This window comes from Myxocyprinus asiaticus, chromosome 45 (assembly GCF_019703515.2).
Source record: "Myxocyprinus asiaticus isolate MX2 ecotype Aquarium Trade chromosome 45, UBuf_Myxa_2, whole genome shotgun sequence".
Classification (NCBI taxonomy): domain Eukaryota; kingdom Metazoa; phylum Chordata; class Actinopteri; order Cypriniformes; family Catostomidae; genus Myxocyprinus; species Myxocyprinus asiaticus.
Genome location: NC_059388.1, coordinates 24,538,122 through 24,555,308, shown reverse-complemented (window position 1 = coordinate 24,555,308; position 17,187 = coordinate 24,538,122). Strand labels below are relative to the sequence as shown.

General features: G+C 42.3%; 1 protein-coding gene across 1 annotated transcript in view; it reads right to left on the bottom strand.

The window, feature by feature from the left end:
* Positions 1-17,187, bottom strand: part of LOC127435264 (metallophosphoesterase domain-containing protein 1-like) — a 69,205-nt gene that overhangs the window by 23,430 nt on the left and 28,588 nt on the right. Inside the window, exon 4 of the mRNA XM_051688571.1 lies at positions 8,972-9,197. Within this exon, the coding sequence (XP_051544531.1) occupies positions 8,972-9,197 (226 nt within the window). The remainder of the gene's footprint in view (positions 1-8,971; positions 9,198-17,187) is intronic.

Sequence of the window (17,187 nt, the reverse complement as noted above, 5' to 3'; positions counted from 1 at the left end):
AAAACCCAGGAGACTCAAATTATTTCCAAGTTCTCCGGGAGGAGGGAGAGAAGAAAAGAGTAGCGGAGAAAAGAGAGGAGTGGCAAGGGAAGGAGAGAACGAGAAAGAGAGGGAGGGAGAGGGTTACATATCCTCCTCCTCAAGTGTGAAAGTGTGTTGATTAGCCATCGCTGTGGGGCAGCTAATTCTGACGCCCGACCGCACGCCACAGCCAGCACTGACGAGGCAGCAGACGGAAAAAGACACAAGAGAGGGAGGAAGAGAAGAATACAGGATGGATATGAGCCATTGTGTGCTCCGTCTTTTGCATAATACTGTATAAAAAAACTGTATAATTTATTCTCAGATTTTTATTTTTGGTCACATTTGGATGGCGATTGTGACATAACAATCTGATAACGCTGTTCGAAAGACCAGCGTATCTGGTCATGCTCAACTAGCTTAACCAGAAAGTGAAGAACATGGCTATGCAGGTCCACCAGCTAGACCAGCACAAAACCAGCTCTAACTATAGCAAAATGGAAATTCATGCTTGTCTTAGCTGGCCTTTTGAACTGGGAAAGCAATGGAGAAAGACAGAGATAGAAACTGAATTATCTCCCATTTGCAGGTAAAAAAATTCTGTGTTTATGAGTTTGTAAAGAAATCCCCAAGAGCCAAGTGCGCTCACATATGTGTGAACACACACACACACACAAACACAAAATGGGAGAGGAGTTTACGCCTTGGAGACTAATTTACAGGTAATGTACATCCAAGGCATGAAACCTCACATTCTGTTTCTTTTAATAGAAATGTCTCTACTCTTCTATCTCTTTCCTAGACAGAATGATTGACAAAGAGACAGATAACAGACAGAAAAGGATGGTGCACTGGAATATTTGGTCTGCATCTAAAGGCCCTTGGGTTTCACAATGCATTGAAGTCTATTGAGCAAAGAATCAAGTTACAGCGTTAACCTTCGCTGCACGTTGCACACAGGTCAAGTGTTGTAACACGGCACTGAAAGTTCAAACAATGTCTGCTTTGACCCCATTTGCTCTAACTTTTGGTATAGTTCATAATATTCTATTCAATCACTTTATGGGTTTAAACAGTGTGGTGACCATTAGCTGGATCAGCCTGAAAAAAGCATATTTTCAGGGCGATCTGAGCTGAAGAAGCTAAATTTATTATACGAATGTTGTCAGATTTTATTGCTGATTTGAAATATGTTATTTGATCACAATCTTGACAAACAATTTTAAAGATTTTGATCTTTCCCCATTCCAGTAGAAGCTGTACTTACCGGAAGTGTTACAAACATGGCAACCGAGTGACTTGACTTACCTTAAAGGGATGGTTCACCCAAAAATGAAAATTCTCTCATCATTTACTCACATTCTGAAAGTAAAAGTGGAGATTTATGGTATAAAAAAAAAAAAAAAGGGTTGAAATATGTATTTGTTTCTCATCCAAAGTGATTGCATCGCTTCAGAAGACATATTTAAACCACTAGAGTCGTATGGATTTCTTTTATGCTGCCTTCATGTGCTTTTTGGACCTTCAAATTTTCCACCATTCACTTGCATTGTATGGACCTACAGAGCTGAGATATTCTTCTAAAAATATTTGTTTGTGTTCTGCAGAAGACAGAAAGTCATACACATCTAGGATGGCATGAGGGTAAGTAAATGATGAGAGAATTTTCATTTTTGTGTGCTTTCCCTTTAAGGGAACTTTGAGGATATATTATATTACAAATAAATGCCCTCATATTGTAAAAAAAAAAAAGAAAAAATGCCCCTGAAAATCTATTCCTGGGGAAAATGTTGTCCCAAAATAAAAATGTAATTTTTTACACTGGCCTGTTTTATTAAGTGGGTAGTGTCAGTGCAAATATCCAATGTTATAAGTTATAAGCTCAAATAAATGTTATCTCTTTGCTTTGGTTTTACTGTTTACCATGCACATTTTCCAATTTCTTCCTACCTAGCAGCCTCCTTAACTCGCCTTTCAAATTGCAAAGTATTTACAGTATATACAGTATAATGGATGTAAAATGCATAAGCGCATGAAGCATATGTTCAAACAAATTTGAACAGACAAGGTCAGGCAACTTATCTATGTTTAGACCAGCTCACTCAAGTGAGTGAAAGTGTGAGGGGTCTTCATGACAGGACTAGGGCATTCCTGCACCCCCCTCTCCCTCAGGCATCTCAGATGTTAATTGAGGAGGTCCTCCTGTGGCCAGCCCTACATAGCCAAATCGGTGAGCTCTTTTCCCGTTGGGAGACGCAACTGATACTGTACTAATCTCTCTACTTATCACTCTCCATATCAGCCGGCACTTTAATTAATTCACATAGACGTGCCGACAAGGTCAAGCAGTTAAACACACTGTTTTATATATATCTGCCGCCACAACGGCCTCTTCCTCTCAATCAATAGGCTTGGCTTCCTTCCTCCTCCTCTCCTCCCTTTTAATTGCTCCCTCAGTCCAAACGAAGGGCCGGTCATTAGCGACTCGTGGCAAGTCCCCTTCATCAGCGAAGAGGAGTCATCAAACACAGAGCCAGGTACAGAAGAGAAGAGGAAGTGTACTTCCTTTCTGTCTTTCACTTTACTTTCTTTTTTGTTTTGATGAGCAACATTAATTGGGCCACTACAGAGGGGAAGCAAATCCTCAATAATTAAAAAATCTAATTACGGAGTCTTTTGCATCTCTGCCATTAATTATTCCTCGTGGAGTCGCTGGATTGTGAACATTTCTTCTATTTTCATGGGAGAAAAAAAAAAGTGTTTTACTGGCCTTTCTGTATCCCCTCCTCTTTTCTCTCTCTTCTCCTCCTCTTTTCATCCCACTCGGAGGGAGGAAAACTTTGCGACGGCCGCCATTGATCTTAAACAACATAAATTCAAACACCTACAGAACTTGTTTAAATTTAAGACACACACACAGATGGAAATATTGATAACCAGTTGTTTCAGAGCACGGAATGAAAAATAAAAAATGAGACATTGATTTAATCTCTCAATAGTTTCTGCAAGACAACAATGAGATTAAATGGAGAGCCACTGGAGACTTTAATTTAAGTGTCCATCTTTTCAGATTTTTCTCTAGAGTAAGTGACCTCAGTAATCTCACATGTGTCTCCTGTTGAGTATCTAAATTGCTAGAGTATTTTAGGAGAAACTTTTGAGACAAAGTTGATACTTGAATGAAGAATGAAACATAACATCTTTATGTCTCCTAATCTATGAAATAGAAATCTTTGAGCGATACAATTTTCCTCAGGGGGGACAGTATTGGGATCATCTGTCTTGGTTTAAGGATGTCCTGCTGTGTTGTGTGTAACAGCATAAGAAGCCCTCTGCTAGCCTCAAAGAAGGAGGACAAGAAAAAGACAGAAACTGATTGAAAAAAAAATCTGTTTAGGGTTAATCTCCTTGATTTTCTGCTTGTTTCAGCAGACTGTCCACAATCTGTCCAAGTTTACATCGCATTTAGTTATCAGTTGCAGAGTAGTTCTCAGTTATGTTTCATGCATGTATAAACTTGTATCAGATCACAAGTATCAGATGTTTCTCCTAAAATGTCTTAGGAGTAATAAAAAAAAAACAAAAAACAGAACCAAATGAGACACTTGTTTACATTCAAGTATAGAGCTACCTGTATACAATTAATATTTAAGCATAGCTCAGATAATATGGTTTCAGAAGAATCTAATGAGACATTTTTGAGTTCATATTGAAATCATCTGACATTTGATTGCAGACTGTTATATCTTAGCAAATCTGAGCACAGTTTGAGACATTGAGATCTCTTCTAAAACTCTAGAGCACACACAATAATGTGAAATGATTGGGATCTATTTCAATCAAGATACTAAACAGTACAACAGTATAAATATTCCATGTAGTCTCTAAATCAGTATGAGGTCATACATAATAATAATAAAGAATCAGAAAAAATATAGTTTAATATGAAGTATAGCATGTCACACTATAGGACTCTGCTGTTACCAACATAGTCACATGACAACTTGGACCGTAATTCTTATGAGATGGCGAAATCGTAAGATACTGTACAATTTGACTTGTACGAAAAGGTTTGACTTTTATTCCCACATAGACCAACCAATCAACAAACATAATTTCAAAATCGATACAATACAGCTATCAAATTTTAGCTAGCCTCCAATTCAACACTTTATTTAAAGAAGGGAAATGCCAGTGAACAAATTTGGCTACTTATTCTATATTTATTTAAGCAAAACAAATTACTGATGTATGTCAACAACCTGTAGTATGCTTCCCTCATCTTGTTCCAAACCCTGATGCTTTCTTTCTTCTGTAGTACACAAAGTTATCCAGAGATCCACTTCCATATTCCAGAGCCCCGTTTCCCAATAACGATTGATCTTGGTGGTTAAGAGTGTTTTCTACGAACAATTTTACAAACGTTCGTTACTTTTTACTTGCTTTTCCTAAAGCTGCAGTTAACACATTTTACCTCCCTGGGAAATGTTTACATTTATTTTCTTAAACTTAATTATCTGCATAATTAGATTTAGTTTTGTGATCATTTTGTGCAGAATTAACAATCTACTATGATCGTTTACTCCAGAGCACTCGTAGATCTACGACGATTTTCAAGCACTATTTAAGTTACGATGCTTTTGGAAAACAGCCCGTAATTCTAAGATGATTCGTACGATCATTTTTACGATCTACTTAGGCTTGCGATGCTTTTGGGAAATGAGTCCTGAGTCCACATACAAAAATGCCAGATAGAACTGGCTTAATGTTCACTTAAGATTTTCACTGGAATTTCTGTTAACTTTGGTGCTGCAATATGGTGCAGGCCCTTAACCCTATCTGCTCCAGGGGTGCCGTATCATGGCTGACCCTGCACTCTGACCCCATCTTAGCTGGGATATGTGAAAACAAAGAAATTTCACTGTATATATGAAAAATGTATAATGTGTGACAATAATAAAGGCTTTCTTCTTCTTCTTCTTCTTTAGTAGTTATAGAGTAGTTAACAATAAAGTTTTTCTTAATAGGCTACATATTTTTTTATGTAATTCTTTTCTGTCTACTCTATTTTATAATTAAATGTGCAGTTATAGAAAAAGTGGTTTTGGTGCATCACTAATAATAACATTTAGAATTTAAATTTTCTAGACATAGTCTAATTTAAAATAATAATTTTTCGGTTTTGGTTTTCGGTGCAGTGTGTCCAGAATTTCAGTTTCGGACAAGAATTTTCATTTCGGTGCATCACTTATTATTATGACTTTGAGTCATGAGACTTGTCATTTTATGTTATTTACTCCAATAAAAGTCCTCACAAACATCACTACACTGTAATGCTTTCTTATTGCACGCCGCATAAACAACACCAAACTATCACAATCATATTCCCTGCCAAAAAACTTGGATAATCTGTGCATTTACATGCAAGCTCATTTTCATCTCCTGTTTAAATGCTAGCACTTTTCTCAATTAACTTGTACCTGCTCTTATACTGCTGGTGCATAAACATTCAGCTACAGCAGCAGCTTCCCTCTGAAGATAACCACCCGCAGGGCATACAGGATGTGTGTATTTACATGTGCACACTAAGCATCATCGTTGCTTGTCACCGCGTCAGTGAGTAACTGTCTGTGTGAGTGTAAACACAGTAGATGGGGGAAAAGTTTAAGCACTGTGTGTGTGTGTGTGTGTGTTTGTTTGGCTTTGAGCAATATGTGCTGTGGGTCCTACACATTGTTTGTGCTTCACGCTCTCTGAAAGGGACAGCCATCCTTAATACTTCATCCACCCACACCAGCTCACACACACTAGCACACAAATAGGCACGAACACACCATGCGTCCCTGCTTTTGAATATCTGCGGATGACAAATGACTTGTAAACTTGCATTAGCATCAGCAGAACAGAAAAACACACCACATGTTTCCCCCATGCAGTTCTTTTCATTCCAGAATCACCGCATGACAAATAGTCAGGATTTAGGAAAGAAAACAGAGTGCCAAGATCTCATATATGCTGGTAAAGAAGAAAGAGAGAGTCTGTGTGTATGCAGATGGATTCAAAGAGACTCAAACAAGGCATGACATGACAAGCGGTGTTTGAACTGCTATCAGTGACCCCACGAGCAGGTGAAAGGAAGGGCGAGACAAGAGAGGTCTCATTTAACTCCCTAGTTCCCTATAACGTAAATTAGTATATCGTTAACATGACTATGGGCACTAGCAAGGGCCTAGATTCACTAAACATTTGGGACTCTAGTGACTTAATGACCTGGTATTTATCAAAAACATCACTGTATAAGGGGGTGTTCATACTCAAAAAGTTTTTGCATCTATCTGTGTTGATTTGTTTTTCTATGTAAAGGCTAGACGGATGTCTTGGACCATTGCGCCACTTCTAGAGGATTTTAAGTGTCTAGACGGCGTGTCAAGTCACATCGCTATGTTAAGACGTCGCATTAAGTTAAAAATAACTGCAGCTTATAAAAACACACCTTGAGACACCTGCATTCTAAACTATTTGTTGCGCTCCGTCTAGATTTTTTTAACTCAATAGTGCATTCGTTCTGATTGGTCCCTAACATTCTCCATCTAGCTTTTTAAATGCAAGAACATGTTCGGTCTGAACAGCCCCTAACATGCACCATCTAGCTTTTTTAATGCAAGAACGCATTCAGTCTGAACGGCCCCTAACATACTCCGTCTAGCTTTTTGTATAGCAAGAACGTGTTTGGTCTGAAAGACCCCAAACCTGCTCCATCTAGCTTTTTTTAACGCAAGATCACATTTAGTCTGAAAGACCCCAAACATGCTCCGTCTAGCTTTTTTAACACAAGAACGCGTTTAGTCTGACAGACCCCAAACATGCTCCGTATAACCTTTTTAATGCAAGAATGCATTTAGTCAGAAAGACCCCAAACATGCTCTGTCTAGTTTTTTTAATGCAAGATCACATATATAACCTGAAATACCCCAAACATGCTCCGTATAGCTTTTTTAATGCAAGAACGCGTTCAGTCTGAACGGTCCCTAACATGCTCCATCTAGCATTTTTTAATGCAAGATCATGTTTAGTCTGAAAGACCCCAAATATTCTCTGTCTAGCTTTTTTAACACAGGAACAGGTTCAGTCTGAATGGTCCCAAACATGCTTCATCTAGGTTTTTAAACGCAAGAAGACATTCATTCTGAACGGTCCCTAACATACTCTGTCTAGATTTGTGTTTTAAAGCAAGAACGCATTCGGTCTGAATTACCCCTAACATACTCTATTTGGCTGTTTTAAATGCGACAATGCATTCGATCTGAAAGACCCCTAACGTGCTCTGTCTAGCTTATTTTAACACAAAAACCTGTGAGATCTGAATGGCTCCTAACATTCTCCATCTATCTTTTTTAACGCAAAAATGCATTTGGTCTGAACGGTCCCTAACATGCCTTCATGCATCTTTGTTGTAGCCGTATAGTGAATATTATAGTATAGTTCTAGTATGAAAAATGCACCTGTCCTCCATTTCTGCCTTGTTTCAGTCAATGAAATAATGCCAGGGATATACCAAAAAAGAAAACATACAGTTAAGGATTGAGGATCTCCAAAAGAGATGGACAAATATTTGCTGAAAGGCTGTAAGATGAGTCAGATGGCGAGGACAGAGAGCACAGGAAGTGAAATGATGCCAGGACATTTTCGGATGGGCGAGTGGATAGAAAGATAGATGAAGAGGTAGAGAATGGACAGATGAAGTGATAAAGAGATGGACGACTCTACAAAGCTGCTCAGATCATAGAAAGCCATTGCCAGCATCAACACAGGACTCTGTCCATAAAGCCAGTGACTTCACCAGAACAAAATCTCCATGGAGACAAGGTTTTTGCCTCTCTGCCCCAGTGTGGAGGAGCGTCCCTGACTCTACAGTGACAGGAGGAGAGAAATAGATGTAGGACAAGAAGGACTGACAAAGAGAGAAGATAAAAGAGAAAGACGCACTGTCTTTCCCTATGGTGGAATGCCATTACCAGATCTCAGCAGTGCTAATGTTTTATTAGGTCTGCATGGTGTAAACACACACGCATACACACACACACACACACACACACACACACACACAAAAGCACGCTGGCAACAAGATGAGTATTTCTGTCAGGACATATCGAAGTGGATTAATGCTAGCTGGTTTAATCTAGCTCATGAGTTCATGACTGCTGTAAACATTGTCAGTGACAAGCCAGCCACACACACAAACAAACACTTATCATCGTTGGTGTTCTTAGCCTGTTTTATAGGGATTATTATGATATTTGCAGAACCTGCCTGTCAGTAAATACACCTGAGGCAGGCCACACACACAACCTTCCACATACACTGGGGCCCAAAAGTCCAAGACCACATTGAAAATCTGTAATTTTTTTCATTTAAACCTGGAAATAAACAGATTTTTTTAATTTATTTTTTTAGATTTTAGAAAATGAAATGTTATGGTGTAAAACAAAGAACAAATATTAAAGTTAAACTAATTCTACTAACTCTAACCCTAACCCTAAAACACAACATTTAGTTTTGTCAAAATTTTTAAGATTCTTTAAGAATCAGTTTTCCCATTGGGGATATCTCCACAATGCGGTTTCATCATGTTTTATTAATCTTGTGAGGACATTTTTAGAATATTTTCACAGGTTTAGAAACACACACACACACTGCAAGTGGGGACCAAACCCTTAAAAAACTGGTAATACACACATATTTATTCACACACACTTGCACTAAGGTAAATTGCAGGATGTGGAAGCTGGCAAAAAAAGTGTTAACAAGAGAATGAAAGACAAAGAAATAGAAGAGGAGCAAAACATAAGGAAGACTTGAGGGGGAAGGGACAACACAACAACATATGGTGACAAACACAGTGACAGAAAGGAGAGAAAAACTTGAGAAAGCAAAGGAAAGAGAGACTCACCACGGTGAGCCGTAGATACGGAAACCCCTGATAGTAACATCAGAGTCCTGCAGGTAGATGCAGTTGGTGAGCAGGGACTGCACATTCTCGTAGCTCTCCGGCTTGAGTTTGGAGGCTGAGGGAAAGTAGTAGAAATCCTGCTTTATCAGGTCCGCCATGAACTCTTGATCAAAGGTCAGCTCATGGTTCCCGGCTATAACGATTTTGATCTCGTAGGGCAGAGTGCCTGAGGAAAGAGGATACGGCTCACACATTACAGTGTCATCATAAAGGCTATGTTAACGATGAAAATGAAAAGAATATAATCTTTATTTATTTGTGATAGAACCATGGCAATTAGTTTTTGTAATGTTGCCATAGAACGTTGTGATAAGTAGCAGCAGGATTCACAAATTTTTTGAACAATACATTTCCATGACTTTTCCAGTCATTTGTTGTTACCAGATAAAGACATTAATAATTAATTTTGTAGAGCTTGCACTCAAAAAGAGCAATTTCTAGCACATATATTGGAGTTGAAAAGAGCTATAAAAATCTATATTCACTACAAAAGTTACCATTACATTTTCAGACCTGAGGCCTGATGTATAAACATTGTTTATGCACAAAAGCACGAAAAACAGAATGAAAAATATAATTGCCATTTAAAAATATTTTTAGTATAATAAGTCGAATATAAAACAAAAAGTGTTTTACACTGCAAAAATAATTCTCTTAATAACTATCTTTGTTTTGTTAGATTTATGCTTGCAACTAGGGCCGTCACGATTATGAAATTAGGCTAACGATTATTGTCAAACAAATTGTTGTGATAATGACGATTAACTGTCTGTTTTAGGACTTTCATGATTATGATGATTAATTTTCGAGCACTTATTTCACATGAAGAAAGACCTTTGAGATTGAAATAGAGTAAGTGGGCATGACACAGGGCTCCTCTGTGTCACTGCATGTCTTCAACACTGTGAATGAACCCACAGCAGGGGCGTAGCCAGAATAGTGGCACGGGGTGGCAGCTGCCACCCTAAAAATTAGCTTTGCCACTCCACTTGCCACCCCAACTCAGACCCGCTCGTGTCCTGGAGACAATGCGCAACGGCTTAACCCGTCCGTGTTGCGCATGGTCCATAACAACGTTCCACCCTCCCAGTCAGATGAAATTAATGGATGCCCTTACACTTGCCACCCTTTTGCCACACCTGGCAAAAAATTCTGGACACGCCCCCTCACCCACAGCGACAAATTACATGTGCCATTACACGATTGTTAAATTAAAATTAAACAGGAGTGCTTTGTGTTCACTAAAAATCCTTGCATATTTTTGTGGGAGTTTAGCGAGTACCTCCACAGACGGCACGTGCATCACAGCATTTCAAGTCCATTTGAGAAGCGTTTAATCGTCACACGTTCTTCAGGAGCTGCACTCAGTGCGGTCCACGGTACAGCTCAGTAAGTTCAATTGAATGAGACACTCGCACACACTATGCATAACACACACATAATGCACCATTCATTCTCCTATTTGGACAGTAAAACGTAATTGGAATTTAAAGTGCACAGTAATTACGGTAAACAAAGCTTGTGCATGTATGCGCAATCTTCCACTAACTGGGGTTTATAAAGGGAATTTTGCTGAGGTTTTGCCGTACATACCATTTAAGAAATATGAAAACTTTTGTTCCTATGCAAAATATGTTTCTCGTGCGTACGGACAGTTTTATACAAGTTTTATACCTGAAGCCTCTGGAAATCACAATTTTGAATTCTCTAATATTTACAGATTTTCCATGACCATTTATCTGGAGCTACCAGGGGTGAAATTGTCTTGATCTAGGCACAATGGTGATTACTCACCATTTGTACATTTCGAACTCACAACCAATAAGCAAGCCCAGATGGAATCTGCACTTTTTTTGCATTTTCTGTGCTGAATTTGGGGGAAAATCTGCAGTATAAAAGGTGTTAAATGGAGCTGGGAGTACTACATGGTAGATGACAGCATAATCAAATTAGCTGAAATATTTTCTAAACAAACACACATGGGAAAGGGATGTGTAGAATATTGTCAATGATGAGCAGTCGAATTCTGTGGAAACCTGCCCAGATTGGAAACAGGCAAATATTCTGTGTGGGCCAGCCAATAAGGTACACCATTTTTATAGGGGCATTAAGTATTGGCATTTTTGGCAACAGCGTCTGAAGTTTTTCAGCTTGCAAAATTTTGCAATACATCAGAACATGATTTTCAGAAACAATAGAAATTAATATAGCACTTCATAATTTTGACATCAATAATGCACAAATATTATTACTTTCCATTCCATCTCTGCCTTCAATTTTCACAGTTCTATAAAAAATTTACAGCGCTGGGGAGCGGACCTGTCCACACCTGAAAAACACAAAGACAGTCTGTCCCCACAAATCTCCTCTCTCTGAATCACTCTCCCTGCAGCCCTGCGGATCTGAGGCAAAATTACACCAAACATCTGGACATGTTCCCTTTATTTGAAAAGTGTCATAAAAGAGATGAGATGCGTCAGGAACTGTAAGGTTTGAGGTGTGACGGAGAGTTCAGTCAGCCTGTGTTTTGACAATTACGCAGCCAAGCGCGTCCCTGAAAAGCAGCAATTAAATTGTGGGTGGAAAAGATTGGGGGGTTGAGTGGTGGTGGGGTGGGAGGTGGGGGGTGTTAAGATATGCAAACAAAAAATGACAAGCTCGTGCACACACACTTATGCTCACAACGTGTGACTTACCAGTAATTTGCCTGACACTTACAGTAACACACTCACACGAAAACATACAATATTCCATGGCACCTCTAAAAATCTGCGTCCGTAAGCACAATTTTACCATCACAGGGAGATGATCGTAAAAGTCTAAGAGGGACAGAAATGAAGTGAGTACAGTGTGTGTGTGTGTGTGTTTTGCAGATGCTTCAGAATTCTTGGGTACTTAGAGCCTTCTCATAAAGCCAAAGCTCTGATATCTTTCATAGTCTCTCTCTCTCCTCCCTGGTCTACACTTTTGTAATGCACTTCAAACAGAAGTTCCTTCCAGCTCTATCTTTTGCATTTCTCTGCTGTAATCTGATTTGATTTCCAGACATTTTTTAGAGAGTTGATTCATTTGAATGCATGTCAAACTTTTCATAATGCAGCATCAATTTCTCAGGTACTTGTCAATATGCCCTCTTTATTACAGCTCTTTGGAATACTTGATTCTGATTGGTCAGTTTCTTCTTGGATACTAAAATTATTGAACTCAAATCAATATGTCCATTTATTCATTTATTTGAATATGGCCACGACGTGGTGTGGCACCTCGCGCTCCGCCCCGCCGCGAGGCCCCACCTGCCAGTACGTCCGATGACACTGTCCCCTTGATCCCCATCGCGCGGAACTTGGACGCTTGGCTCGCGCTTTCCAATCCGTCGCGATGGCTGATCCGGACTGTCCGACTCGGCTACGTGATTCAGTTTACCAGGCACCTGCCCAGGTTCAGCGGTATTCACTTCACCTTGGTCAAGGGCGAAAACGCTGCCACCCTGTGCGCGGAGATCGCTACCCTCCTACGGAAGGACGTGATAGAACCTGTCCCTCCAGCCGAGATGAAGAAAGGGTTTTACAGCCCCTACTTCATCGTACCGAAAAAAGGCGGTGGGTTGCGGCCAATCTTGGGCCTGCAAGTACTGAACCGGGCTTTACACAGACTCCCGTTCAAGATGCTGATGCAAAAACGCATTCTGGCGAGCGTCCGGAATCAAGATTGGTTCATGGCGGTAGACCTGAAGGATGCGTACTTCCACGTCTCGATCCTTCCTTGACACAGACCCTTCCTGCGGTTTGTATTCGAGGGTCAGGCGTATCAGTACAAAGTCCTCCCTTTCGGCCTGCCCCTGTCTCCTCGTGTCTTTACGAAGATCACAGAGGCTGCCCTTGCCCCGTTAAGGGAGGTGGGCATAAGCATTCTCAACTATCACGATGACTGGCTAATCCTAGCTCACTCTCGAGACATGTTGTGTGCACACAGGGACCTGGTGCTCTCACACCTCAGCCACTAGGGCTTCGGGTCAGCTGGGAAAAGAGCAAGCTCCTCCCGGTTCAGAGCATCTCTTTTCTCGGATTGGAGTTGGACTCAGTCTCCTTGACGGCGTGCCTTACGAACGAGTGCGCCCAGTTGGTGCTGGCCTGTTTGAAGGCGTTCAAACAGAAAACAGCGGTTCCACTGAAACTTTTTCAGAGGCTCCTGGGGCATATGGCGTCCTCGGTGGTGGCCACCCCCCTCGGGTTGATGCATATGAGGCCGCTTCAGCACTGGCTCCAGACTCGAGTCCCGAGATGGGCATGGCACCAAGGGACACATCGCGTGGCCATCACGCCGGTCTGTCACCGTCTTTTCAGCCCTTGGACCGACCTCTCGTTTCTACGAGCAGGTGTTCCTTTAGAACTGGTCTCCAGGAGCATCGTGGTCACGACAGATGCCTCCAAAATGGGCTGGGGCGCTGTTTGCAATGGGCACGCAGCCGCCGGCCTCTGGACGGGTCCGCGACTGCCTCGAGTTGTTGACAATTCTGCTCGCCCTGCGGAGGTTCCGGCCATTGATCCAGGGCAAGCACTTGTTAGTTTGGACAGACAGCATGGCAACGGTAGCATATGTCAACCGCCAAGGCGGTCTGTGCTCTCGTTGTATGTCACAACTCGCCCGCCATCTCCTCCTCTGGAGTCAGCAGCACTTCAAGTCACTGCAAGCCACTCACATCCCGGGCAACCTCAACACTACAGCGGACGCGCTGTCACGACAGGTTACCCTCAGGGGAGAGTGGAGACTCCACCCTCAGGTGGTCCAGCTGATTTGGAGTCGATTTGACAGGCACAGGTGCACCAAGAATCCTCCCCACTGCCCACTCTAGTACGCCCTGACCGAGGCCCCCCTCGGCATAGACGCGCTGGCACACAGCTGGCCCCCTGGCCTGTGCAAATATGCATTTCCCCCAGTGAGCCTGCTTGCACAGACCCTGTGCAAGGTCAGGGAGGACGAGGAGTAGGTCGTCCTGGTAGCACCCTACTGGCCCACCCAGACGTGGTGCTTGGACCTAACGCTCCTCGCAACAGCTCCCCCCTGGCGAACCTGCGGTGGTAGACTCGATCACTCAGGCTAGGGCCCCCTCTACGAGGTGCCTGTATGCCTTTAAGTGGAGTCTGTTCGCTAAGTGGTGTTCTTCCCGATGCGAAGACCCCCAGAGATGCGCAGTCGGATCAGTGCTTTCCTTCCTGCAGGAGAGGTTGGAAGGGAGGCTGTCCCCTTCCACCCTGAAGGTGTACATTGCCGCCATAGCAGCACACCATGACGCAGTCGATGGTAAGTCCTTAGGGAAGCACGACCTGATCATCAGGTTCCTAAGAGGCGCCAGGAGGCTGAATCCCTCCAGACCGCGCCTCGTTCCCTCATGGGACCTCTCTGTAGTTCTTCAGGGTCTACAGAGAGCCCCCTTTGAGCCTTTGCAGTCAGCCGAGCTTAAGACACTCTCCTTGAAGACTGTCCTCCTGACTGCGCTCACTTCCATCAAGAGGGTAGGTGACCTGCAAGCATTCTCTGTCAGCGAAATGTGCCTGGAGTTCGGTCCGGGTTACTCTCACGTGATTCTGAGACCCTGACCGGGCTATGTGCCCAAGGTTCCCACCACTCCTTTTAGGGACCAGGTGGTGAACCTGCAAGTGCCGCCCCAGGAGGAGGCAGACCCAGCCCTGTCGTTGCTGTGTCCGGTGCGCGCTTTACGCATCTATTTGGATCGCATGCAGAGCTTTAGAATCTCTGAGCAGCTCTTTGTCTGCTTTGGTGCACAGCGGAAAGGAAGCGCTGTCTCCAAGCAGAGGATCGCCCACTGGCTCATTGACGCCATAACTATGGCATATCTTGCCCAGGACATGCCGCCCCCGGTAGGGCTACGAGCCCATTCCACCAGAGGTGTAGCGGCTTACTGGGCCCTGGCCAGAGGTGCCTCTCTAACAGACATTTGCAGAGCAGCGGGCTGGGTAACACCCAACACCTTTGCAAGGTTCTACAACCTCCGGGTGGAACCGGTTTCGTCCCAGGTAGTGGCACGCAACACAATAAGGGATAGCTGGCCGGGTGTATCGCTTGCACATAGCGCCTTCCACCTCCCTTGGATCTGAAGACGTGCGCCTTTAATTCCCAGTAGTGTTCACAAACTTTGTTCCCTGGTTGACTTCCTCCGAGCCCTGTGGCAGTCGAGTTTTCGGAGAGACTCACTGCCAGCCCAGTACACATGCTAACTAAGAGTCCTGTTCTGGGGTAGGTGCTCCGCATGTGGCAGTTCCCTGTAAGGCTAACCCCATGCGATATATATCTTCCGCTAGTTCGTTTCCCTGTTGGCAAACTGCATCTTCCTAGGGTAGAGCCCCTCTGCCCCAGTCTCCATGTTTGTAGTAACTCCTCCCCCATTGGGTAGGATCTACTTTGAAGACTCTCCACATGGTTGGAAAGACCCCCCTCTCTTTGGGTGAGGTGTGGTCTATGCGGTGTCTTCCCCTTGGGAGGGACACCCCCTGACTAGACCTGGCGGCCCAGTCGGATAATCCCCCTTCTTTTTTAGGGAGTGGAAAAAGAGAAGGGGAAAAGAGGCCACGACTGGGTTAAGCCTGTCTCTATCTTTTGGGTAGTCGACTTGTCCCCAAAGGGCCGTTCGACACTCATAACTATGTTGGGGAGGTTACGTGTCGACCTGGTGTGCTGGCTATGAGGCACACAGTAGTCTGCCCACCACACACCGCCAGTTCACGTAACACAGTTCAGCCAATTGTGGTGTTTCGTATAGGGACCCCTAGTGTAACTACATCGACACAACGTCGAGTGAGTGACAGATAGGGAACATCATGGTTACTTGTGTAACCTCCGTTCCCTGATGGAGGGAACGAGACTTTGTGTCCCTCCTGTCACAACGCTGAGCTACTTCTGAAACGGCCGGACCTTATATCAGCTCCTCAGCATAAAACCTGAATGAGTGGTTGCATACCAGCTCCTTTTATACCCGTATGTCCGGGGGAGTGGCATGCAAATACCACTCGCCAATTTTCATTGGCCTTTTATCAAAGACCAGAGGTGTCTCGGGCTCCCAAGAGTGACCCCTAGTGTCACTACATCGACACAACGTCTCGTTCCCTCCATCAGGGAACGGAGGTTACACAAGTAACCATGATGATATCTTACAACACTTATTTCAGTCATATCTTTCAGGGAGTAAGACAATTTTTTTACGTACCTTTCCATGAAAAAAAATCGCTTACAGCACCTTTAAACAGTGAAATTTCTTAACGAAAATAATGAACATAGCTCAAAACTGTCTTTGCACCAAAATAGGCAAAATATCCAATTATGAAATCTAAAATAAATGTGTCAGATTGCATAAAACTGCATGTGTATCTCCAAATGCCAAACATGCACTTTTACATTTGATACAGTCTCAATCATGTACATCACTTTTTCAATTATTATTGCAAAGTATATGTTATGAATGAAATATTCAGTCACATGACTTTTTTGATACACATCTTGTATTCCTAATAAATTCAATAGGAGTTTATTCTGTAAATGTGTTTCCATCACAGTCTATGTGCATTTCTTGTTATTGAATAAAAAATGTATCCATCTCAAGCGAGCAAATACATTTTTGATAAAGGTCGACCGATAGTGGATTTTGCCGACACGATAACTCAAGATTTGGAGAAGGCCAATAACCGATTAATCGCCCGATAGTTTTTAAAATCGGTTCATAGAATGTTACAAAGTTTTCTTAGTCTTTCCTTACTCTGAAGGGAACAGACATAAAGGCTAAAAGAGCACAAAATTAATAAAATTCCACATGCTGTTTATTGTTCAACCAAAATCTCAATAATAACCACAAAATAATTCAGATTTGGTACATAACATGGAACTTTTAACTATAAACATGCCCAAAACACACCAGGGACTCTTATTTTAAAAAGACAGCAACTGGGCTTCTTTACAATTCTCTATTTTTAAATATTGACCAAATATATAGGCATTTGTTAGCCTATATATTCACCAGATGAAGGGTTTTGTATGTACATTTTAACTAGATGAGGTTTAATGAGGAATAAGGTTTATTAATATTCACAAGATATGAAGTTGGAGACACGATGCATGTGTTGATGGAGCACGTTTCCACATAGTCA